At 47.4% G+C, this 25,368-nt stretch overlaps 1 protein-coding gene across 1 annotated transcript in view; it reads left to right on the forward strand.

Annotated features, from left to right (window-relative positions):
- Window positions 1–23,875, forward strand: part of LOC128694170 (uncharacterized) — a 165,610-nt gene extending 141,735 nt beyond the window's left edge. The window contains exons 11-19 of the mRNA XM_070093477.1: window positions 3,659–3,942; window positions 4,110–4,283; window positions 4,697–4,873; window positions 5,085–5,182; window positions 16,295–16,403; window positions 17,602–17,856; window positions 17,986–18,718; window positions 23,219–23,369; window positions 23,652–23,875. Coding sequence (XP_069949578.1) covers window positions 3,659–3,942; window positions 4,110–4,283; window positions 4,697–4,873; window positions 5,085–5,182; window positions 16,295–16,403; window positions 17,602–17,856; window positions 17,986–18,718; window positions 23,219–23,369; window positions 23,652–23,816 — 2,146 coding nt within the window. The 3' untranslated portion in view covers window positions 23,817–23,875. The remainder of the gene's footprint in view (window positions 1–3,658; window positions 3,943–4,109; window positions 4,284–4,696; window positions 4,874–5,084; window positions 5,183–16,294; window positions 16,404–17,601; window positions 17,857–17,985; window positions 18,719–23,218; window positions 23,370–23,651) is intronic.
- Window positions 23,876–25,368: the final 1,493 nt, after the last annotated feature.

Consider the following 25,368-nt stretch of genomic DNA (forward strand, 5'->3'; position numbering starts at 1 on the left):
CTCCTCCAGTAACCCAGACATAACCCTCCTCCTCCTCCTCCAGTAACCCAGACATAACCCTCCTCCTCCTCCAGTAACCCAGACATAACCCTCCTCCTCCTCCTCCAGTAACCCAGACATAACCCTCCTCCTCCTCCTCCAGTAACCCAGACATCACCCTCCTCCTCCTCCAGTAACCCAGACATAACCCTCCTCCTCCTCCAGTAACCCAGACATCACCCTCCTCCTCCTCCAGTAACCCAGACATAACCCTCCTCCTCCTCCAGTAACCCAGACATAACCCTCCTCCTCCTCCAGTAACCCAGACATAACCCTCCTCCTCCTCCAGTAACCCAGACATAACCCCCTCCTCCTCCTCCAGTAACCCAGACATAACCCTCCTCCTCCTCCAGTAACCCAGACATAACCCTCCTCCTCCTCCAGTAACCCAGACATAACCCTCCTCCTCCTCCAGTAACCCAGACATAACCCTCCTCCTCCTCCAGTAACCCAGACATAACCCTCCTCCTCCTCCAGTAACCCAGACATAACCCTCCTCCTCCAGTAACCCAGACATAACCCTCCTCCTCCTCCAGTAACCCAGACATAACCCTCCTCCTCCTCCAGTAACCCAGACATAACCCTCCTCCTCCTCCAGTAACCCAGACATAACCCTCCTCCTCCTCCAGTAACCCAGACATAACCCTCCTCCTCCTCCAGTAACCCAGACATAACCCTCCTCCTCCTCCAGTAACCCAGACATAACCCTCCTCCTCCAGTAACCCAGACATAACCCCCTCCTCCTCCAGTAACCCAGACATAACCCTCCTCCTCCTCCAGTAACCCAGACATAACCCCCTCCTCCTCCAGTAACCCAGACATAACCATCCTTCTCCTCCAGTAACCCAGACATAACCCTCCTCCTCCTCCAGTAACCCAGACATAACCCTCCTCCTCCTCCAGTAAGCCAGACATAACCCTCCTCCTCCTCCTCCAGTAACCCAGACATAACCCTCCTCCTCCAGTAACCCAGACATAACCCTCCTCCTCCTCCAGTAACCCAGACATAACCCTCCTCCTCCTCCAGTAACCCAGACATAACCCTCCTCCTCCTCCTCCAGTAACCCAGACATAACCCTCCTCCTCCAGTAACCCAGACATAACCCTCCTCCTCCTCCAGTAACCCAGACATAACCCTCCTCCTCCTCCAGTAACCCAGACATAACCCTCCTCCTCCTCCAGTAACCCAGACATAACCCTCCTCCTCCTCCAGTAACCCAGACATAACCCTCCTCCTCCTCCTCCTCCTCCTCCTCCAGTAACCCAGACATAACCCTCCTCCTCCTCCAGTAACCCAGACATAACCCTCCTCCTCCTCCAGTAACCCAGACATAACCCTCCTCCTCCTCCAGTAACCCAGACATAACCCTCCTCCTCCTCCAGTAACCCAGACATAACCCTCCTCCTCCTCCAGTAACCCAGACATAACCCTCCTCCTCCTCCTCCTCCTCCTCCAGTAACCCAGACATAACCCTCCTCGTCCTCCAGTAACCCAGACATAACTCTCCTCCTCCTCCAGTAACCCAGAGATAACCCTCCTCCTCCTCCAGTAACCCAGACATAACCCTCCTCCTCCTCCAGTAACCCAGACATAACCCTCCTCCTCCTCCAGTAACCCAGACATAACCCTCCTCCTCCTCCAGTAACCCAGACATAACCCTCCTCCTCCTCCTCCTCCTCCTCCTCCAGTAACCCAGACATAACCCTCCTCCTCCTCCAGTAACCCAGACATAACCCTCCTCCTCCTCCAGTAACCCAGACATAACCCTCCTCCTCCTCCAGTAACCCAGACATAACCCTCCTCCTCCTCCAGTAACCCAGACATAACCCTCCTCCTCCTCCAGTAACCCAGACATAACCCTCCTCCTCCTCCTCCTCCTCCTCCTCCAGTAACCCAGACATAACCCTCCTCCTCCTCCTCCTCCTCCTCCTCCTCCAGTAACCCAAACATAACTCTCCTCCTCCTCCAGTAACCCAGAGGTAACCCTCCTCCTCCTCCAGTAACCCAGACATAACCCTCCTCCTCCTCCAGTAACCCAGACATAACCCTCCTCCTCCTCCAGTAACCCAGACATAACCCTCCTCCTCCTCCTCCTCCTCCTCCAGTAACCCAGACATAACCCTCCTCCTCCTCCAGTAACCCAGACATAACCCTCCTCCTCCTCCAGTAACCCAGACATAACCCTCCTCCTCCTCCTCCTCCTCCAGTAACCCAGACATAACCCTCCTCCTCCTCCAGTAACCCAGACATAACTCTCCTCCTCCTCCTCCAGTAACCCAGACATAACCCTCCTCCTCCTCCAGTAACCCAGACATAACCCTCCTCCTCCAGTAACCTAGACATAACCCTCCTCCTCCAGTAACCCAGACATAACCCTCCTCCTCTTCCAGTAACCCAGACATAACCCTCCTCCTCTTCCAGTAACCCAGACATAACCCTCCTCCTCTTCCAGTAACCTAGACATAACCCTCCTCCTCCAGTAACCTAGACATAACCCTCCTCCTCTTCCAGTAACCCAGACATAACCCTCCTCCTCTTCCAGTAACCCAGACATAACCCTCCTCCTCCAGTAACCCAGACATAACCCTCCTCCTCCAGTAACCTAGACATAACCCTCCTCCTCCAGTAACCCAGACATAACCCTCCTCCTCTTCCAGTAACCCAGACATAACCCTCCTCCTCTTCCAGTAACCCAGACATAACCCTCCTCCTCTTCCAGTAACCCAGACATAACCCTCCTCCTCCAGTAACCCAGACATAACCCTCCTCCTCCAGTAACCTAGACATAACCCTCCTCCTCCAGTAACCCAGACATAACCCTCCTCCTCTTCCAGTAACCCAGACATAACCCTCCTCCTCTTCCAGTAACCCAGACATAACCCTCCTCCTCTTCCAGTAACCCAGACATAACCCTCCTCCTCCAGTAACCCAGACATAACCCTCCTCCTCCTCCAGTAACCCAGACATAACCCTCCTCCTCCAGTAACCCAGACATAACCCTCCTCCTCCAGTAACCCAGACATAACCCTCCTCCTCCAGTAACCCAGACATAACCCTCCTCCTCCAGTAACCCAGACATAATCCTCCTCCTCTTCCAGTAACCCAGACATAACCCTCCTCCTCCAGTAACCCAGACATAACCCTCCTCCTCCTCCAGTAACCCAGACATAACCCTCCTCCTCCTCCTCCAGTAACCCAGACATAACCCTCCTCCTCCTCCAGTAACCCAGACATAACCCTCCTCCTCCTCCAGTAACCCAGACATAACCCTCCTCCTCCTCCAGTAACCCAGACATAACCCTCCTCCTCCTCCAGTAACCCAGACATAACCCTCCTCCTCCTCCAGTAACCCAGACATAACCCTCCTCCTCCTCCAGTAACCCAGACATAACCCTCCTCCTCCAGTAACCCAGACATAACCCTCCTCCTCCTCCAGTAACCCAGACATAACCCTCCTCCTCCAGTAACCCAGACATAACCCTCCTCCTCCTCCAGTAACCCAGACATAACCCTCCTCCTCCTCCAGTAACCCATACATAACCCTCCTCCTCCAGTAACCCAGACATAACCCTCCTCCTCCAGTAACCCAGACATAACCCTCCTCCTCCTCCACAACAGCAAGCCAGGACAACGCAAGAGCCGTAACGCAGACCGCCACCTGAAGGACTTCGAGTCAGGGTCACCGAACACCGTGCTCGATCTCATGGATGTTCTGCCCAACATCGACGTCAGCGACATCATGGAGATCCCTAACGTGTTTGAGTGTGACGACCAGACTCTGCCTTGCGACCACACCTCCAGGTTCAGAACTGCAACTGGCTGGTGCAACAATCTCAACTTCCCGGCCTTCGGAAAGAGCTTCCGGGCCAACACCAGGCTTCTGCGTCCGGCCTATGATGACGGTAAGTAGGCCTAAGCTTGCCTGGGGTGGCCTATGTGTGGTGGTGATATTTGTAATGAGGCTCTGATTCCACTGACACCACTAGTGACACCACTGACACCACTAACACCAACATAAACACAGCACGGTATGAAGCAACATTAACCCCGGTATTTCACTGTCTGACAGGACTGTCGAAGCCACGGAGCATGTCAGTGACTGGTCGCCCACTTCCCTCACCACGACTCATCTCAACCAACATGCACAATGATGTGTCTGCCCCTCATGTTCGTTACACACTCATGATCATGCAGTGGGGCCAGTTCATTGATCATGACATCATCTTCACTCCTGTTAATAAAGGTGAGTCATGTTCACTACTTCCTGGGGGAAGTTGTGTGTGTGTGTGTGTGTGTGTGTGTGTGTGTGTGTATGTGTGTGTGTGTGTGTGTGTGTGTGTGTGGGTGTGTGTGTGTGTGTGTGTGTGTGTGTGTGTGTGTGTGTGTGTGTGTGTGTGTGTGTGTTTGTGTGTGTGTGTGTGTGTGTGTGTGTGTGTGTGTGTGTGTGTGTGTGTGTGTGTGTGTGTGTGTGTGTGTGTGTGTGTATGTGTTCACCTAATTGTACTCACCTAAATGTGGTTGCAGGGGCCGAGGCTCAGCTCCTGGCCCTGCCTCTCACCACTCTTCAGATTCACTCCCTCACAACCCCTTAATCCCTATCGTACCTACTCTTAAAACAGTGTACTGATCCTACCCTACCTCACCTTGTCACTCCAGGGTTCCAGGATTCCATCCTGGACTGCAGACGCTGTGACTCACCCCAGACCGTCCACCCGGAGTGCTTCCCCATTCACATCCCTCCAAACGACCCGTTCTTCCCCCCGGTGAACATCTCTTCAGGGCAGCCCTTCTGCATGCCCCTTACCCGCTCCATGCCCGGACAACTCACCCTGGGTAAGCCCTAACAGTAACTGTGGTACTGTCTAGTCCAGGGTCATCCTGTTACAGTATGACTGACCAGCCCTCGGCCACATCCATCTACAGTCACTTCTAACTGTTTCTTCTCTAATTCCATACCTGCCACATGCCGCCTGGGGGAATACCTGCCACCTGGGGGAATACCTGTCACCTGGGGGAATACCTGCCACGTACTTGCGGTGGTTAGGTTACCGGGAACAAATGAACCAGGTGACGGCCTTCGTGGACGCCTCTCACACGTACGGTTCTGACAAGTGTGAGCAAACACAACTTAGACTCTTGAAGGTAAGCTTAACTCTAACTCTATCTCCCATGATACAGCTCTAACTCTCTCCCATAACACCGCTCTAACTCTCTCCCATAACACAACTCTATCTCCCATAACACCGCTCTAACTCTCTCCCATAACACAGCTCTAACTATCTCACATGATACAGCTCTAACTCTCTCCCATAACACAGCTCTATCTCCCATGATACAGCTCTAACTCTCTCCCATAACACAGCTCTAACTATCTCCCATAACACAGCTCTAACTCTCTCCCATGATACAGCTCTATCTATCTCCCATAACACAGCTCTAACTATCTCACATGATACAGCTCTAACTCTCTCCCATAACACAGCTCTAACTCTCTCCCATAACACAGCTCTAACTATCTCCCATAACACAGCTCTATCTATCTCCCATAACACAGCTCTGTCTATCTCCCATAACACAGCTCTAACTCTATCCCATAACACAGCTCTAACTCTCTCCCATAACACAGCTCTAACTATCTCACATGATACAGCTCTAACTCTCTCCCATAACACAGCTCTAACTATCTCCCATGATACAGCTCTAAGTCTCTCCCATAACACAGCTCTAACTCTCTCCCATAACACAGCTCTATCTATCTCCCATGATACAGCTCTAAATCTCTCCCATGATACAGCTCTAACTCTCTCCCATAACACAGCTCTATCTCCCATGATACAGCACTAACTCTCTCCCATGACACAGCTCTTACTCTCTCCCATAACACAGCTCTATCTCCCATGATACAGCTCTAACTCTCTCCCATGACACAGCTCTTACTCTCTCCCATAACACAGCTCTATCTCCCATGATGCAGCTATAACTCTCTCCCATGATACAGCTCTAACTCTCTCCCACAACACAGCTCTAACTCTCTCCCATAACACAGCTCTAACTCTCTCCCATAACACAGCTCTAACTCTCTCCCATAACACAGCTCTAACTCTCTCCCACAACACAGCTCTAACTTTCTCCCATAACACAGCTCTAACTCTCTCCCATAACACAGCTCTAACTATCTCCCATGATACAGCTCTAACTCTCTCCCATAACACAGCTCTAACTATCTCCCATGATACAGCTCTAACTCTCTCCCATAACACAGCTCTAACTATCTCCCATGATACAGCTCTAACTCTCTCCCATAACACAGCTCTAACTATCTCCCATGATACAGCTCTAACTCTCTCCCATAACACAGCTCTAACTCTCTCCCATAACACAGCTCTAACTCTCTCCCATAACACAGCTCTAACTCTCTCCCATAACACAGCTCTAACTCTCTCCCATAACACAGCTCTAACTCTCTCCCATAACACAGCTCTAACTCTCTCCCATAACACAGCTCTAACTCTCTCCCATAACACAGCTCTAACTCTCTCCCATGATACAGCTCTAACTCTCTCCCATGATACAGCTCTTACTCTCTCCCATAACACAGCTCTAACTCTCTCCCATAACACAGCTCTAACTCTCTCCCATAACACAGCTCTAACTCTCTCCCATAACACAGCTCTAACTCTCTCCCATAACACAGCTCTAACTCTCTCCCATGATACAGCTCTAACTCTCTCCCATGATACAGCTCTTACTCTCTCCCATAACACAGCTCTAACTCTCTCCCATAACACAGCTCTAACTCTCTCCCATAACACAGCTCTAACTATCTCCCATGATACAGCTCTAACTCTCTCCCACAACACAGCTCTAACTCTCTCCCATAACACAGCTCTAACTATCTCCCATGATACAGCTCTAACTCTCTCCCACAACACAGCTCTAACTCTCTCCCATAACACAGCTCTAACTATCTCCCATAACACAGCTCTAACTCTCTCCCATAACACAGCTCTAACTCTCTCCCATAACACAGCTCTAACTCTCTCCCATAACACAGCTCTAACTCTCTCCCATAACACAGCTCTAACTCTCTCCCATAACACAGCTCTAACTCTCTCCCATAACACAGCTCTAACTATCTCCCATGATACAGCTCTAACTCTCTCCCACAACACAGCTCTAACTCTCTCCCATAACACAGCTCTAACTATCTCCCATGATACAGCTCTAACTCTCTCCCACAACACAGCTCTAACTCTCTCCCATAACACAGCTCTAACTATCTCCCATGATACAGCTCTAACTCTCTCCCACAACACAGCTCTAACTCTCTCCCATAACACAGCTCTAACTATCTCCCATGATACAGCTCTAACTCTCTCCCACAACACAGCTCTAACTCTCTCCCATAACACAGCTCTAACTATCTCCCATGATACAGCTCTAACTCTCTCCCACAACACAGCTCTAACTCTCTCCCATAACACAGCTCTAACTATCTCCCATGATACAGCTCTAACTCTCTCCCACAACACAGCTCTAACTCTCTCCCATAACACAGCTCTAACTATCTCCCATGATACAGCTCTTACTCTCTCCCATAACACAGCTCTAACTATCTCCCATGACACAGCTCTAACTCTCTCCCATAACACAGCTCTAACTATCTCCCATAACACAGCTCTAACTATCTCCCATAACACAGCTCTAACTCTCTCCCATGATACAGCTCTTACTCTCTCCCATAACACAGCTCTAACTATCTCCCATGATACAGCTCTAACTCTCTCCCATAACACAGCTCTAACTATCTCCCATAACACAGCTCTAACTATCTCCCATGATACAGCTCTAACTCTCTCCCATAACACAGCTCTAACTCTCTCCCATAACACAGCTCTAACTCTCTCCCATAACACAGCTCTAACTCTCTCCCATAACACAGCTCTAACTCTCTCCCATAACACAGCTCTAACTCTCTCCCATAACACAGCTCTAACTCTCTCCCATAACACAGCTCTAACTCTCTCCCATAACACAGCTCTAACTCTCTCCCATAACACAGCTCTAACTCTCTCCCATAACACAGCTCTAACTCTCTCCCATAACACAGCTCTAACTCTCTCCCATAACACAGCTCTAACTCTCTCCCATAACACAGCTCTAACTCTCTCCCATAAAATAGCTCTAACTCTATCCCATAACACAGCTCTAACTCTCTCCCATAACACAGCTCTAACTCTCTCCCATAACACAGCTCTAACTCTCTCCCATAACACAGCTCTAACTCTCTCCCATAACACAGCTCTAACTCTCTCCCATAACACAGCTCTAACTCTCTCCCATAACACAGCTCTAACTCTCTCCCATGATACAGCTCTTACTCTCTCCCATAACACAGCTCTAACTATCTCCCATGATACAGCTCTAACTCTCTCCCATAACACAGCTCTAACTATCTCCCATAACACAGCTCTAACTATCTCCCATGATACAGCTCTAACTCTCTCCCATAACACAGCTCTAACTCTCTCCCATAACACAGCTCTAACTCTCTCCCATAACACAGCTCTAACTCTCTCCCATAACACAGCTCTAACTCTCTCCCATAACACAGCTCTAACTCTCTCCCATAACACAGCTCTAACTCTCTCCCATAACACAGCTCTAACTATCTCCCATGATACAGCTCTAACTCTCTCCCATAACACAGCTCTAACTCTCTCCCATAACACAGCTCTAACTCTCTCCCATAACACAGCTCTAACTCTCTCCCATAACACAGCTCTAACTCTCTCCCATAACACAGCTCTAACTCTCTCCCATAACACAGCTCTAACTCTCTCCCATAACACAGCTCTAACTCTCTCCCATAACACAGCTCTAACTCTCTCCCATAACACAGCTCTAACTCTCTCCCATAACACAGCTCTAACTCTCTCCCATAACACAGCTCTAACTCTCTCCCATAACACAGCTCTAACTCTCTCCCATAACACAGCTCTAACTCTCTCCCATAACACAGCTCTAACTCTCTCCCATAACACAGCTCTAACTCTCTCCCATAACACAGCTCTAACTCTCTCCCATAACACAGCTCTAACTCTCTCCCATAACACAGCTCTAACTCTCTCCCATAACACAGCTCTAACTCTCTCCCATAACACAGCTCTAACTATCTCCCATGATACAGCTCTAACTCTCTCCCATAACACAGCTCTAACTATCTCCCATGATACAGCTCTAACTCTCTCCCATAACACAGCTCTAACTATCTCCCATGATACAGCTCTAACTCTCTCCCATAACACAGCTCTAACTATCTCCCATGATACAGCTCTAACTCTCTCCCACAACACAGCTCTAACTCTCTCCCATAACACAGCTCTAACTATCTCCCATGATACAGCTCTAACTCTCTCCCACAACACAGCTCTAACTCTCTCCCATAACACAGCTCTAACTATCTCCCATGATACAGCTCTAACTCTCTCCCACAACACAGCTCTAACTCTCTCCCATAACACAGCTCTAACTATCTCCCATGATACAGCTCTAACTCTCTCCCACAACACAGCTCTAACTCTCTCCCATAACACAGCTCTAACTATCTCCCATAACACAGCTCTAACTATCTCCCATGATACAGCTCTAACTCTCTCCCATAACACAGCTCTAACTATCTCCCATAACACAGCTCTAACTATCTCCCATGATACAGCTCTAACTCTCTCCCATAACACAGCTCTAACTATCTCCCATAACACAGCTCTAACTATCTCCCATAACACAGCTCTAACTATCTCCCATGATACAGCTCTTACTCTCTCCCATAACACAGCTCTAACTATCTCCCATGATACAGCTCTAACTCTCTCCCATAACACAGCTCTAACTATCTCCCATAACACAGCTCTAACTATCTCCCATGATACAGCTCTAACTCTCTCCCATAACACAGCTCTAACTCTCTCCCATAACACAGCTCTAACTCTCTCCCATAACACAGCTCTAACTCTCTCCCATAACACAGCTCTAACTCTCTCCCATAACACAGCTCTAACTCTCTCCCATAACACAGCTCTAACTCTCTCCCATAACACAGCTCTAACTCTCTCCCATAACACAGCTCTAACTCTCTCCCATAACACAGCTCTAACTCTCTCCCATAACACAGCTCTAACTCTCTCCCATAACACAGCTCTAACTCTCTCCCATAACACAGCTCTAACTCTCTCCCATAACACAGCTCTAACTCTCTCCCATAACACAGCTCTAACTCTCTCCCATAACACAGCTCTAACTCTCTCCCATAACACAGCTCTAACTCTCTCCCATAACACAGCTCTAACTCTCTCCCATAACACAGCTCTAACTCTCTCCCATAACACAGCTCTAACTCTCTCCCATAACACAGCTCTAACTCTCTCCCATAACACAGCTCTAACTCTCTCCCATAACACAGCTCTAACTCTCTCCCATAACACAGCTCTAACTCTCTCCCATAACACAGCTCTAACTCTCTCCCATAACACAGCTCTAGCTGTCTCCCATAACACAGCTCTAACTCTCTCCCATAACACAGGTCTAGCTCTCTCCCATAACACAGCTCTAACTCTCTCCCATAACACAGCTCTAACTCTCTCCCATAACACAGCTCTAACTCTCTCCCATAACACAGCTCTAACTCTCTCCCATAACACAGCTCTAACTCTCTCCCATAACACAGCTCTAACTCTCTCCCATAACACAGCTCTAACTCTCTCCCATAACACAGCTCTAACTCTCTCCCATAACACAGCTCTAACTCTCTCCCATAACACAGCTCTAACTCTCTCCCATAACACAGCTCTAACTCTCTCCCATAACACAGCTCTAACTCTCTCCCATAACACAGCTCTAACTCTCTCCCATAACACAGCTCTAACTCTCTCCCATAACACAGCTCTAACTCTCTCCCATAACACAGCTCTAACTCTCTCCCATAACACAGCTCTAACTCTCTCCCATAACACAGCTCTAACTCTCTCCCATAACACAGCTCTAACTCTCTCCCATAACACAGCTCTAACTCTCTCCCATAACACAGCTCTAACTCTCTCCCATAACACAGCTCTAACTCTCTCCCATAACACAGCTCTAACTCTCTCCCATAACACAGCTCTAACTCTTCCATACTGAAGCTCTAACGAGCACACACAGCAATGTTAAGCTTGAAGAATATCTGTCACTAATTTATTACTACTACTACTACTACTACTACTACTAATAATAATAATAATCATAATAATAATAATAATAATAATCAGTGTTGGTGCAATTATTTAATAAATGTATGGAAGAGGGTAAGGTACCTAGGGATTGGCAGAGAGCATGCATAGTTCCTTTGTATAAAGGCAAAGGGGACAAAAGAGAGTGCAAAAATTATAGGGGGATAAGTCTGTTGAGTATACCTGGTAAAGTGTATGGTAGAGTTATTATTGAAAGAATTAAGAGTAAGACGGAGAATAGGATAGCAGATGAACAAGGAGGCTTTAGGAAAGGTAGGGGATGTGTGGACCAGGTGTTTACAGTGAAACATATAAGTGAACAGTATTTAGATAAGGCTAAAGAGGTTTTTGTGGCATTTATGGATTTGGAAAAGGCGTATGACAGGGTGGATAGGGGGGCAATGTGGCAGATGTTGCAAGTGTATGGTGTAGGAGGTAGGTTACTGAAAGCAGTGAAGAGTTTTTACGAGGATAGTGAGGCTCAAGTTAGAGTATGTAGGAAAGAGGGAAATTTTTTCCCAGTAAAAGTAGGCCTTAGACAAGGATGTGTGATGTCACTGTGGTTGTTTAATATATTTATAGATGGGGTTGTAAGAGAAGTAAATGCGAGGGTCTTGGCAAGAGGTGTGGAGTTAAAAGATAAAGAATCACACATAAAGTGGGAGTTGTCACAGCTGCTCTTTGCTGATGACACTGTGCTCTTGGGAGATTCTGAAGAGAAGTTGCAGAGATTGGTGGATGAATTTGGTAGGGTATGTAAAAGAAGAAAATTAAAGGTGAATACAGGAAAGAGTAAGGTTATGAGGATAACAAAAAGATTAGGTGATGAAAGATTGGATATCAGATTGGAGGGAGAGAGTATGGAGGAGGTGAATGTATTCAGATATTTGGGAGTGGACGTGTCAGCGGATGAGTCTATGAAAGATGAGGTGAATCATAGAATTGATGAGGGGAAAAGGGTGAGCGGTGCACTTAGGTGTCTGTGGAGACAAAGAACTTTGTCCTTGGAGGCAAAGAGGGGAATGTATGAGAGTATAGTTTTACCAACGCTCTTATATGGGTGTGAAGCATGGGTGATGAATGCTGCAGCGAGGAGAAGGCTGGAGGCAGTGGAGATGTCATGTCTGAGGGCAATGTGTGGTGTGAATATAATGCAGAGAATTCGTAGTTTGGAAGTTAGGAGGTGTGGGATTACCAAAACTGTTGTCCACAGGGCTGAGGAAGGGTTATTGAGGTGGTTTGGACATGTAGAGAGAATGGAGCGAAACAGAATGACTTCAAGAGTGTATCAGTCTGTAGTGGAAGGAAGGCAGGGTAGGGGTCGGCCTAGGAAAGGTTAGCGGGAGGGGGTAAAGGAGGTTTTGTGTGCGAGGGGCTTGGACTTCCAGCAGGCATGCGTGAGCGTGTTTGATAGGAGTGAATGGAGACAAATGGTTTTAATACTTGACGTGCTGTTGGAGTGTGAACAAAGTAACATTTATGAAGGGGTTCAGGGAAACCGGCAGGCCGGACTTGAGTCCTGGAGATGGGAAGTACAGTGCCTGCACTCTGAAGGAGGGGTGTTAATGTTGCAGTTTAAAAACTGTAGTGTAAAGCACCCTTCTGGCAAGACAGTGATGGAGTGAATGATGGTGAAAGTTTTTCTTTTTCGGGCCACCCTGCCTTGGTGGTCACCCTGCCTTGGTGGACCACCCTGCCTTGGTGGGCCACCCTGCCTTGGTGGTCACCCTGCCTTGGTGGACCACCCTGCCTTGGTGGACCACCCTGCCTTGGTGGGCCACCCTGCCTTGGTGGTCACCCTGCCTTGGTGGACCACCCTGCCTTGGTGGCCACCCTGCCTTGGTGGCCACCCTGCCTTGGTGGCCACCCTGCCTTGGTGGGCCACCCTGCCTTGGTGGACCACCCTGCCTTGGTGGACCACCCTACCTTGGTGGGCCACCCTGCCTTGGTGGACCACCCTGCCTTGGTGGACCACCCTACCTTGGTGGCCACCCTGCCTTGGTGGGCCACCCTGCCTTGGTGGACCACCCTGCCTTGGTGGACCACCCTACCTTGGTGGGCCACCCTGCCTTGGTGGACCACCCTGCCTTGGTGGGCCACCCTGCCTTGGTGGACCACCCTGCCTTGGTGGACCACCCTGCCTTGGTGGGCCACCCTGCCTTGGTGGGCCACCCTGCCTTGGTGGGCCAACCTGCCTTGGTGGACCACCCTGCCTTGGTGGACCACTCTGCCTTGGTGGGCCACCGTGCTTTGGTGGGCCACCCTGCCTTGGTGGGCCACCCTGCCTTGGTGGACCACCCTACCTTGGTGGACCACCCTGCCTTGGTGGACCACCCTGCCTTGGTGGACCACCCTGCCTTGGTGGGCCACCCTGCTTTGGTGGGCCACCCTGCCTTGGTGGGCCACCCTGCCTTGGTGGACCACCCTACCTTGGTGGACCACCCTGCCTTGGTGGGCCACCCTGCCTTGGTGGACCACCCTGCCTTGGTGGACCACCCTGCCTTGGTGGGCCACCCTGCCTTGGTGGACCACTCTGCCTTGGTGGGCTGGTGTGTAAGTGTACTGGTGTGTAAGTGTTCTGGTGTGTAAGTGTACTGGTGTGTAAGTGTTCTGGTGTGTAAGTGTACTGGTGTGTAAGTGTACTGGTGTGTAAGTGTACTGGTGTGTAAGTGTACTGGTGTGTAAGTGTTCTGGTGTGTAAGTGTACTGGTGTGTAAGTGTACTGGTGTGTAAGTGTACTGGTGTGTAAGTGTACTGGTGTGTAAGTGTACTGGTGTGTAAGTGTACTGGTGTGTAAGTGTACTAGTGTGTAAGTGTTCTGGTGTGTAAGTGTACTGGTGTGTAAGTGTACTGGTGTGTAAGTGTACTGGTGTGTAAGTGTACTGGTGTGTAAGTGTACTGGTGTGTAAGTGTTCTGGTGTGTAAGTGTACTGGTGTGTAAGTGTACTGGTGTGTAAGTGTACTGGTGTGTAGGTGTACTGGTGTGTAAGTGTACTGGTGTGTAAGTGTACTGGTGTGTAAGTGTTCTGGTGTGTAAGTGTACTGGTGTGTAAGTGTACTGGTGTGTAAGTGTACTGGTGTGTAGGTGTACTGGTGTGTAAGTGTTCTGGTGTGTAAGTGTACTGGTGTGTAAGTGTTCTGGTGTGTAAGTGTACTGGTGTGTAAGTGTACTGGTGTGTAAGTGTACTGGTGTGTAAGTGTTCTGGTGTGTAAGTGTACTGGTGTGTAAGTGTACTGGTGTGTAAGTGTTCTGGTGTGTAAGTGTACTGGTGTGTAAGTGTACTGGTGTGTAAGTGTACTGGTGTGTAAGTGTTCTGGTGTGTAAGTGTACTGGTGTGTAAGTGTACTGGTGTGTAAGTGTACTGGTGTGTAAGTGTACTGGTGTGTAAGTGTTCTGGTGTGTAAGTGTTCTGGTGTGTAAGTGTACTGGTGTGTAAGTGTTCTGGTGTGTAAGTGTACTGGTGTGTAAGTGTACTGGTGTGTAAGTGTACTGGTGTGTAAGTGTTCTGGTGTGTAAGTGTACTGGTGTGTAAGTGTACTGGTGTGTAAGTGTACTGGTGTGTAAGTGTTCTGGTGTGTAAGTGTACTGGTGTGTAAGTGTACTGGTGTGTAAGTGTTCTGGTGTGTAAGTGTACTGGTGTGTAAGTGTACTGGTGTGTAAGTGTACTGGTGTGTAAGTGTTCTGGTGTGTAAGTGTACTGGTGTGTAAGTGTACTGGTGTGTAAGTGTTCTGGTGTGTAACTGGTGTGTAAGTGTTCTGGTGTGTAAGTGTACTGGTGTGTAAGTGTTCTGGTGTGTAAGTGTACTGGTGTGTAAGTGTTCTGGTGTGTAAGTGTACTGGTGTGTAAGTGTACTGGTGTGTAAGTGTACTGGTGTGTAAGTGTTCTGGTGTGTAAGTGTACTGGTGTGTAAGTGTTCTGGTGTGTAAGTGTACTGGTGTGTAAGTGTACTGGTGTGTAAGTGTTCTGGTGTGTAAGTGTACTGGTGTGTAAGTGTACTGGTGTGTAAGTGTACTGGTGTGTAAGTGTACTGGTGTGTAAGTGTTCTGGTGTGTAAGTGTACTGGTGTGTAAGTGTTCTGGTGTGTAAGTGTACTGGTGTGTAAGTGTACTGGTGTGTAAGTGTACTGGTGTGTAAGTGTACTGGTGTGTAAGTGTTCTGGTGTGTAAGTGTACTGGTGTGTAAGTGTACTGGTGTGTAAGTGTTCTGGTGTGTAAGTGTACTGGTGTGTAAGTGTACTGGTGTGTAAGTGTTCTGGTGTGTAAGTGTACTGGTGTGTAAGTGTACTGGTGTGTAAGTGTACTGGTGTGTAAGTGTTCTGGTGTGTAAGTGTACTGGTGTGTAAGTGTACTGGTGTGTAAGTGTACTGGTGTGTAAGTGTTCTGGTGTGTAAGTGTACTGGTGTGTAAGTGTACTGGTGTGTAAGTGTACTGGTGTGTAAGTGTACTGGTGTGTAAGTGTACTGGTGTGTAAGTGTACTGGTGTGTAAGTGTTCTGGTGTGTAAGTGTACTGGTGTGTAAGTGTTCTGGTGTGTAAGTGTACTGGTGTGTAAGTGTACTGGTGTGTAAGTGTACTGGTGTGTAAGTGTTCTGGTGTGTAAGTGTACTGGTGTGTAAGTGTACTGGTGTGTAAGTGTACTGGTGTGTAAGTGTTCTGGTGTGTAAGTGTACTGGTGTGTAAGTGTTCTGGTGTGTAAGTGTACTGGTGTGTAAGTGTTCTGGTGTGTAAGTGTACTGGTGTGTAAGTGTACTGGTGTGTAAGTGTACTGGTGTGTAAGTGTTCTGGTGTGTAAGTGTACTGGTGTGTAAGTGTACTGGTGTGTAAGTGTACTGGTGTGTAAGTGTACTGGTGTGTAGGTGTACTGGTGTATAAGTGTACTGGTGTGTAAGTATACTGGTGTGTAAGTGTACTGGTGTGTAGGTGTACTGGTGTATAAGTGTACTGGTGTGTAAGTATACTGGTGTGTAAGTATACATGGTTGCTTCAGGACGGGTTGCTGAAGGGCACGACCAACCCGCAGCGTGGAAAGCCGCTCCTGCCCACCGATTCTGAGAACCACGAATGTAAAGCACCGTCAGGCCGGTGCTTCACTGGAGGTAAGTCAGGCGTGGGTATCTGGGGTAAGTCAAGCTGGGTATCTGGGGTATGTCAAGCTGGGTATCTGGGGTAAGTCAAGGTGGGTATCTGGGGTAAGTCAAGCTGGGTATCTGGGGTATGTCAAGGTGGGTATCTGGGGTAAGTCAAGCTGGGTATCTGGGGTAAGTCAAGCTGGGTATCTGGGGTATGTCAAGCTGGGTATCTGGGGTAAGTCAAGCTGGGTATCTGGGGTATGTCAAGGTGGGTATCTGGGGTAAGTCAAGCTGGGTATCTGGGGTAAGTCAAGCTGGGTATCTGGGGTATGTCAAGGTGGGTATCTGGGGTAAGTCAAGCTGGGTATCTGGGGTAAGTCAAGCTGGGTATCTGGGGTATGTCAAGCTGGGTATCTGGGGTAAGTCAAGCTGGGTATCTGGGGTAAGTCAAGCTGGGTATCTGGGGTATGTCAAGCTGGGTATCTGGGGTAAGTCAAGCTGGGTATCTGGGGTAAGTCAAGCTGGGTATCTGGGGTATGTCAAGCTGGGTATCTGGGGTATGTCAAGCTGGGTATCTGGGGTAAGTCAGACATGGGTTAATACGGGGACGATCACCCCGTGAGTAAGTTTGGGAAAATGCCACAGTTGGATATACAGACAATAAGTTGCTGGGTCTGGTGTCTGGCCACGATGGCCGCCACTCACCGTGTGTACCAATCATGGTCACTCATACTTTCAACTTCAAACACGTCTTCAGCCCCCTCATAATGGCTACCACTCACTGGAATTCAAAAATGGCATAACCATACATCATATCAAAAATTCTGGTGACCATCAAGCCAACCAGTTTCCAAAACTAAGACAGGAACACATTTTTCAACTCTTAATAAAAATTGTGGTTAAAATCTCTCTGTTGTCAAGTCACAATGATTCTGTTTATAATACTCACAATTAATAGTCTAGATCAGAAATATGTCTTACAGCACTAGGCTTTCTTTCATATTATTCATCTAGAAACCGTCGTGAACACTAGAAGACTACGAGACACTTGTGTCTCTTAGCAGTTTAATTACATTCAGTGCCATTCTATCATGCTATTGTATCATGGAGACAGTACTTACCCATGTATAATAATTATTAAATGCACTTTAGATCACAGTGTCTGTGTTTACAGTTGCTAGGCCTATGACTCCAAGCCTCTCAGCCCCCTGGCTATCTTTTCTAGGAGACACCAGAGCTTCTGAACAACCAGGTCTGGCTGCGCTCCACACACTGCTCATGAGAGAGCACAACCGGGTGGCTCACGCCCTCAAGGAGCTCAATCCTCACTGGTCGGATGAACAACTGTTCCAGAATGCTCGTCGCATAGTCACAGCCGTGAACCAGCATGTTACCTACAACGAGTGGATTCCCAGAGTTCTAGGGTGGAATGCTGTCAACCTCTACGAACTCAACCTCCTGCCTGAGGGCTACTTTGAGGGTCAGTCCCTACAACCTTGTACCTAACACAGAGGATCTAACACTAATCTCTTCTTCCTAACACAGAGGATCTAACACTATTCTCTTCTTCCTAACACAGAGGATCTAACTCTACTTCTTGCATTAACAGGTTATGATCCTTACTGCAATCCCACTGTCGTCAATGAGATCGGAATCGCCTTCCGCTTCGGTCACTCGCTGCTGAAGCCTTCCTTCGAGAGGATGGACAGTATCTTCGCTAAGCGGGATCCACCAGTCAAGCTGAGCAATCACTTCTTCAACCCTGACCTCCTTTACCAGCCAGGGATGCTGGATGAAATCATCCGTGGTCTGACGACCGTCTCCATGGAGACCCTAGACCAGTTCATCACTGACGAGGTAACAAACCACCTATTTGAAGATACCAAGAGACCTTTCTCCGGTCTGGACCTGGCATCCCTCAACGTACAGCGGGGTAGAGACCACGGTCTACAGCCCTACAATGAATACCGAGCACTCTGTAACCTAACCAAGGCCAGGACTTTCGATGACCTCCATCGCGAAATCGCCGCTCCTGTGATCGAGAGGCTGAAGAGGACATTCGCTCATGTAGATGACATCGATTTCTTCACTGGAGGCCTAGTCGAAACCCCACTTCACGGAGGCCTGGTAGGCCCCACCTTCGGCTGCATCCTGGGCATCCAGTTCCGCAATTTGAGGATGTGCGATCGCTTCTGGTACGAGAATGCCGACCCTCTGGTCCGCTTTACCGACCCACAGCTCACGGAAATACGCAAAGTGACACTGGCCAAATTGCTCTGCGACAACTGTGATTCAGTGGAGTCAGAGCAACGCTCCGCCTTTGACCTACCAGACCCATTCCTGTGAGTATTGTGGCCATCATCAGTGAAGTGTAGATGACAGACTACTGTCTTGTCCTCATATTGATGAAATAATTCACAACTAATTCACGACCCACAACACCATCCCTGGAACAATTCACGACCCACAACACCATCCCTGGAACAATTCACGACCCACAACACCATCCCTGGAACAATTCACGACCCACAACACCATCCCTGGAACAATTCACGACCCACAACACCATCCCTGGAACAATTCACGACCCACAACACCATCCCTGGATCAATTCACTACCCACAACACCAACCCTGCAACAATTCACGACCCACAACACCATCCCTGAAAGAATTCACGACCCACAACACCATCCCTGGATCAATTCTCGACCCGCAACACCATCCCTGAAAGAATTCACGACCCACAACACCATCCCTGGATCAATTCACGACCCACAACACCATCCCTGGAACAATTCACGACCCAAAACACCAACCCTGGAACATCTAACGACAAACACACAATACCCCGGACCAGAATAGCCGTGAATTGTATTTGCTATGCCATGACAACACACACAGGGCCCTCCACGGGGCATAATTTAAGCCCTGGGCACGTAGTGAGAGAGGCTGGGGGAACAGCAGAAAATGCACTTTAGCACAGTTACCCCTTAGTAGTGTCGACCTGACTGATCTAACTTAGTAGTGTCGACCTGATTGATCTAACTTAGTAGTGTCGACCTGATTGATCTAACTTAGTAGTGTCGACCTGACTGATCTAACTTAGTAGTGTCGACCTGATTGATCTAACTTAGTAGTGTCGACCTGATTGATCTAACTTAGTAGTGTCGACCTGATTGATCTAACTTAGTAGTGTCGACCTGATTGATCTAACTTAGTAGTGTCGACCTGACTGATCTAACTTAGTAGTGTCGACCTGATTGATCTAACTTAGTAGTGTCGACCTGATTGATCTAACTTAGTAGTGTCGACCTGACTGATGTAACTTAGTAGTGTCGACCTGATTGATCTAACTTAGTAGTGTCGACCTGACTGATGTAACTTAGTAGTGTCGACCTGATTGATCTAACTTAGTAGTGTCGACCTGACTGATGTAACTTAGTAGTGTCGACCTGATTGATCTAACTTAGTAGTGTCGACCTGACTGATCTAACTTAGTAGTGTCGACCTGACTGATCTAACTTAGTAGTGTCGACCTGATTGATCTAACTTAGTAGTGTCGACCTGACTGATCTAACTTAGTAGTGTCGACCTGATTGATCTAACTTAGTAGTGTCGACCTGACTGATCTAACTTAGTAGTGTCGACCTGATTGATCTAACTTAGTAGTGTCGACCTGATTGATCTAACTTAGTAGTGTCGACCTGATTGATCTAACTTAGTAGTGTCGACCTGATTGATCTAACTTAGTAGTGTCGACCTGACTGATGTAACTTAGTAGTGTCGACCTGATTGATCTAACTTAGTAGTGTCGACCTGACTGATGTAACTTAGTAGTGTCGACCTGATTGATCTAACTTAGTAGTGTCGACCTGACTGATGTAACTTAGTAGTGTCGACCTGATTGATCTAACTTAGTAGTGTCGACCTGACTGATGTAACTTAGTAGTGTCGACCTGATTGATCTAACTTAGTAGTGTCGAAATGATTGATCTAACTTAGTAGTGTCGACCTGACTGATGTAACTTAGTAGTGTCGACCTGACTGATGTAACTTAGTAGTGTCGACATGACTGATGTAACTTAGTAGTGTCGACCTGACTGATGTAACTTAGTAGTGTCGACCTGATTGATCTAACTTAGTAGTGTCGACCTGACTGATCTAACTTTTTCTCAGATAAACCCTTGTTACATATAGATAATTTTGACTGTTTAATGAAGGTACCTAATGAAGGTACCTAATGAAGGTACCTAATGAAGGTACCTAATGAAGGTACCTAATGAAGGTACCTAATGAAGGTACCTAATGAATGAAACCACAGAAAGTGAGGGGATATATTTCTGGTATATCTAACATACTGTGATGTGATTCATGTAACTGTATTGATGTATATGTGAAGGTAATAAGGTTATTGATGTGTGTACGTTGCAGGAACCCCCGGGTAGCCTGCAGGGACATGCCAGGCGTCAAGGTTAATAAGGTTATTGATGTGTGTACGTTGCAGGAACCCCCGGGTAGCCTGCAGGGACATGCCAGGCGTCAAGGTTAATAAGGTTATTGATGTGTGTACGTTGCAGGAACCCCCGGGTAGCCTGCAGGGACATGCCAGGCGTCAAGGTTAATAAGGTTATTGATGTGTGTACGTTGCAGGAACCCCCGGGTAGCCTGCAGGGACATGCCAGGCGTCAAGGTTAATAAGGTTATTGATGTGTGTACGTTGCAGGAACCCCCGGGTAGCCTGCAGGGACATGCCAGGCGTCAAGGTTAATAAGGTTATTGATGTGTGTACGTTGCAGGAACCCCCGGGTAGCCTGCAGGGACATGCCAGGCATCAAGGTTAATAAGGTTATTGATGTGTGTACGTTGCAGGAACCCCCGGGTAGCCTGCAGGGACATGCCAGGCGTCAAGGTTAATAAGGTTATTGATGTGTGTACGTTGCAGGAACCCCCGGGTAGCCTGCAGGGACATGCCAGGCATCAAGGTTAATAAGGTTATTGATGTGTGTACGTTGCAGGAACCCCCGGGTAGCCTGCAGGGACATGCCAGGCGTCAAGGTTAATAAGGTTATTGATGTGTGTACGTTGCAGGAACCCCCGGGTAGCCTGCAGGGACATGCCAGGCATCAAGGTTAATAAGGTTATTGATGTGTGTACGTTGCAGGAACCCCCGGGTAGCCTGCAGGGACATGCCAGGCATCAAGGTTAATAAGGTTATTGATGTGTGTACGTTGCAGGAACCCCCGGGTAGCCTGCAGGGACATGCCAGGCATCAAGGTTAATAAGGTTATTGATGTGTGTACGTTGCAGGAACCCCCGGGTAGCCTGCAGGGACATGCCAGGCATCAAGGTTAATAAGGTTATTGATGTGTGTACGTTGCAGGAACCCCCGGGTAGCCTGCAGGGACATGCCAGGCGTCAAGGTTAATAAGGTTATTGATGTGTGTACGTTGCAGGAACCCCCGGGTAGCCTGCAGGGACATGCCAGGCATCAAGGTTAATAAGGTTATTGATGTGTGTACGTTGCAGGAACCCCCGGGTAGCCTGCAGGGACATGCCAGGCGTCAAGGTTAATAAGGTTATTGATGTGTGTACGTTGCAGGAACCCCCGGGTAGCCTGCAGGGACATGCCAGGCATCAAGGTTAATAAGGTTATTGATGTGTGTACGTTGCAGGAACCCCCGGGTAGCCTGCAGGGACATGCCAGGCGTCAAGGTTAATAAGGTTATTGATGTGTGTACGTTGCAGGAACCCCCGGGTAGCCTGCAGGGACATGCCAGGCGTCAAGGTTAATAAGGTTATTGATGTGTGTACGTTGCAGGAACCCCCGGGTAGCCTGCAGGGACATGCCAGGCGTCAAGGTTAATAAGGTTATTGATGTGTGTACGTTGCAGGAACCCCCGGGTAGCCTGCAGGGACATGCCAGGCATCAAGGTTAATAAGGTTATTGATGTGTGTACGTTGCAGGAACCCCCGGGTAGCCTGCAGGGACATGCCAGGCATCAAGGTTAATAAGATTATTGATGTGTGTACGTTGCAGGAACCCCCGGGTAGCCTGCAGGGACATGCCAGGCATCAAGGTTAATAAGATTATTGATGTGTGTACGTTGCAGGAACCCCCGGGTAGCCTGCAGGGACATGCCAGGCGTCAAGGTTAATAAGGTTATTGATGTGTGTACGTTGCAGGAACCCCCGGGTAGCCTGCAGGGACATGCCAGGCGTCAAGGTTAATAAGGTTATTGATGTGTGTACGTTGCAGGAACCCCCGGGTAGCCTGCAGGGACATGCCAGGCGTCAAGGTTAATAAGGTTATTGATGTGTGTACGTTGCAGGAACCCCCGGGTAGCCTGCAGGGACATGCCAGGCATCAAGGTTAATAAGGTTATTGATGTGTGTACGTTGCAGGAACCCCCGGGTAGCCTGCAGGGACATGCCAGGCGTCAAGGTTAATAAGATTATTGATGTGTGTACGTTGCAGGAACCCCCGGGTAGCCTGCAGGGACATGCCAGGCGTCAAGGTTAATAAGGTTATTGATGTGTGTACGTTGCAGGAACCCCCGGGTAGCCTGCAGGGACATGCCAGGCGTCAAGGTTAATAAGATTATTGATGTGTGTACGTTGCAGGAACCCCCGGGTAGCCTGCAGGGACATGCCAGGCGTCAAGGTTAATAAGGTTATTGATGTGTGTACGTTGCAGGAACCCCCGGGTAGCCTGCAGGGACATGCCAGGCGTCAAGGTTAATAAGGTTATTGATGTGTGTGCGTTGCAGGAACCCCCGGGTAGCCTGCAGGGACATGCCAGGCGTCAAGGTTAATAAGATTATTGATGTGTGTACGTTGCAGGAACCCCCGGGTAGCCTGCAGGGACATGCCAGGCGTCAACCTGGAGCTGTGGAAGGAGAGGGTTTCTTGTGGTGTTGGTAAGACCAACATTAACATAGGTGCTGCTGAGAGGATTTCACCTTGTGTTATGTGCACCTGTACCAAGGAAGGGGTGAGTTACACTCTTCTCTATTGCACCGTTCTTAATGCTGATTGCTTGGTTGGTTAATGGGGTTTAAAATCTGTCTACTACACCAGTGTCATTAAGGGTGGTTAATGGGGTTTAAACTTTATCTACTGCACCATTATTATGAACACTGATTAGGTAGTTAATGAGGTTTAAATCCTATCTACTACACTGTGAAGACTGAGGTTCAGTTCCTCCCCAGATCGGGGAATCGAACCTGGATCACTTACAGACAGCCCACTAATTGGTTTCATCTCTCTCTGACAGCCTGTTTGTCAAAGCCTTAAGATTGACAACTGCTTCCACCTGGCCCAGAGCTATAGCCCGGAATCCATCCTCAACGACCACGTCTGCAAGGTTCAATGTGCGTTCGCCTTTAGAACCTTCCCTAAAGTGGGTTCTAAGGTGTCGAACCAGCTGGGGTTCTCCTAGATACACAGCCTGTGCACCTGAGTCACAGCTCCTGGACCACATGTACACACACGCACACACATATACCACAACAGGATTCCAACCTACGCATCTCACCACCTACCAAGCAGAGTCCTAATGCCCCACCCAATACCCATGCCCTCCCATGAGCCTGGGCACCAAGGAGAGGCTGACATGGGTACCCATACCCCAGCCTACTGCCCAGCCAGCCACACACACAGCCGGGTACTGAAAAAACTAATACCCAGAGATTCTGCCCGGGTGGAGAGTTGTGTATGTGGGTTAGAATCCTTGACACCGGCTTCAGATATTTGTGTGTATATGTGTGTGTATGCCTGTGTATACCTGTGTGTATTTTTTGTGTATGGGTGTGTATACCTATCTGGATCCACCTTCTTGCCTCTGTGATGTGTATATGTGAGTGTATGTGTATATGTGAGTATATGTGTGTATATGTGAGTGTATGTGTGTATATGTGTATAAGTGAGAGTATATCTGTGTGTGTCCATCTGTCATTGGCCAATTTCAATCATATAGATACTCAAAAAGATACTTCAGAAGATAAAAAGATACTCATAAAGATATAAAGTGATATTTAAAAAGATACTCTGAAAGAAGCTTCAAAAGATACTCAAAAAGATACTTAAAGATACTCAAAAAGATACTTAAAGATACTCGAAAAGATACTTAAAGATACTCAAAAAGATACTTAAAGATACTCAAAAAGATACTTAAAGATACTCAAAAAGATACTTAAAGATACTCAAAAAGATACTTAAAGATACTCTAAAAAGATATCTGAAATATATTCTAAAAATATTTTAAAAGGTACTTGAAGATACTTAAAAAAGATACTCGAAAAGATACTTTAAAAGATACTTGAAAATACTCAAAAAGATACTTAAAAAGATAATCAAAGAGATACTCAAATGGCTGTCACATTTCACAAGTATTCAACAGTTTTTGCCTAAAAAGATACTTACAGATACTTAGAGGTACTTACAGGCATTTAAAAAATCTAAAACTGCTTAAAGATACTTATAAATATTCAAAGATAATTATAGATACCTAAAGATACTTTGTCATCATTATAGATAACAAAAGATACTTTATATATATATATATATATATATATATATATATATATATATATATATATATATATATATATATATATGGTTAAAAGTACTTAAAGATACTTATATGGTTAAAGATACTTAAAGATAATTAAAGGTACTTAAATATACACAATGGTACTTAAAGATACTTATATATACATTAAGGTACTTTATAAATACTTATATATATGGTTAAAGATACTTAAAGATACTTATATATATACTTAAAGATACTTATATATACTTAAAGGTACTTAAAGATACTTATATATACTTAAAGGTACTTAAAGATACTTATATATACTTAAAGGTACTTAAAGATACTTATATATATGGTTAAAGGTACTTAAAGATACTTATATATATGGTTAAAGGTACTTAAAGATACTTATATATACTTAAAGGTACTTAAAGATACTTATATATACTTAAAG

The sequence above is a fragment of the Cherax quadricarinatus genome, chromosome 43 (assembly GCF_038502225.1).
Source record: "Cherax quadricarinatus isolate ZL_2023a chromosome 43, ASM3850222v1, whole genome shotgun sequence".
In the NCBI taxonomy this organism is placed as follows: domain Eukaryota; kingdom Metazoa; phylum Arthropoda; class Malacostraca; order Decapoda; family Parastacidae; genus Cherax; species Cherax quadricarinatus.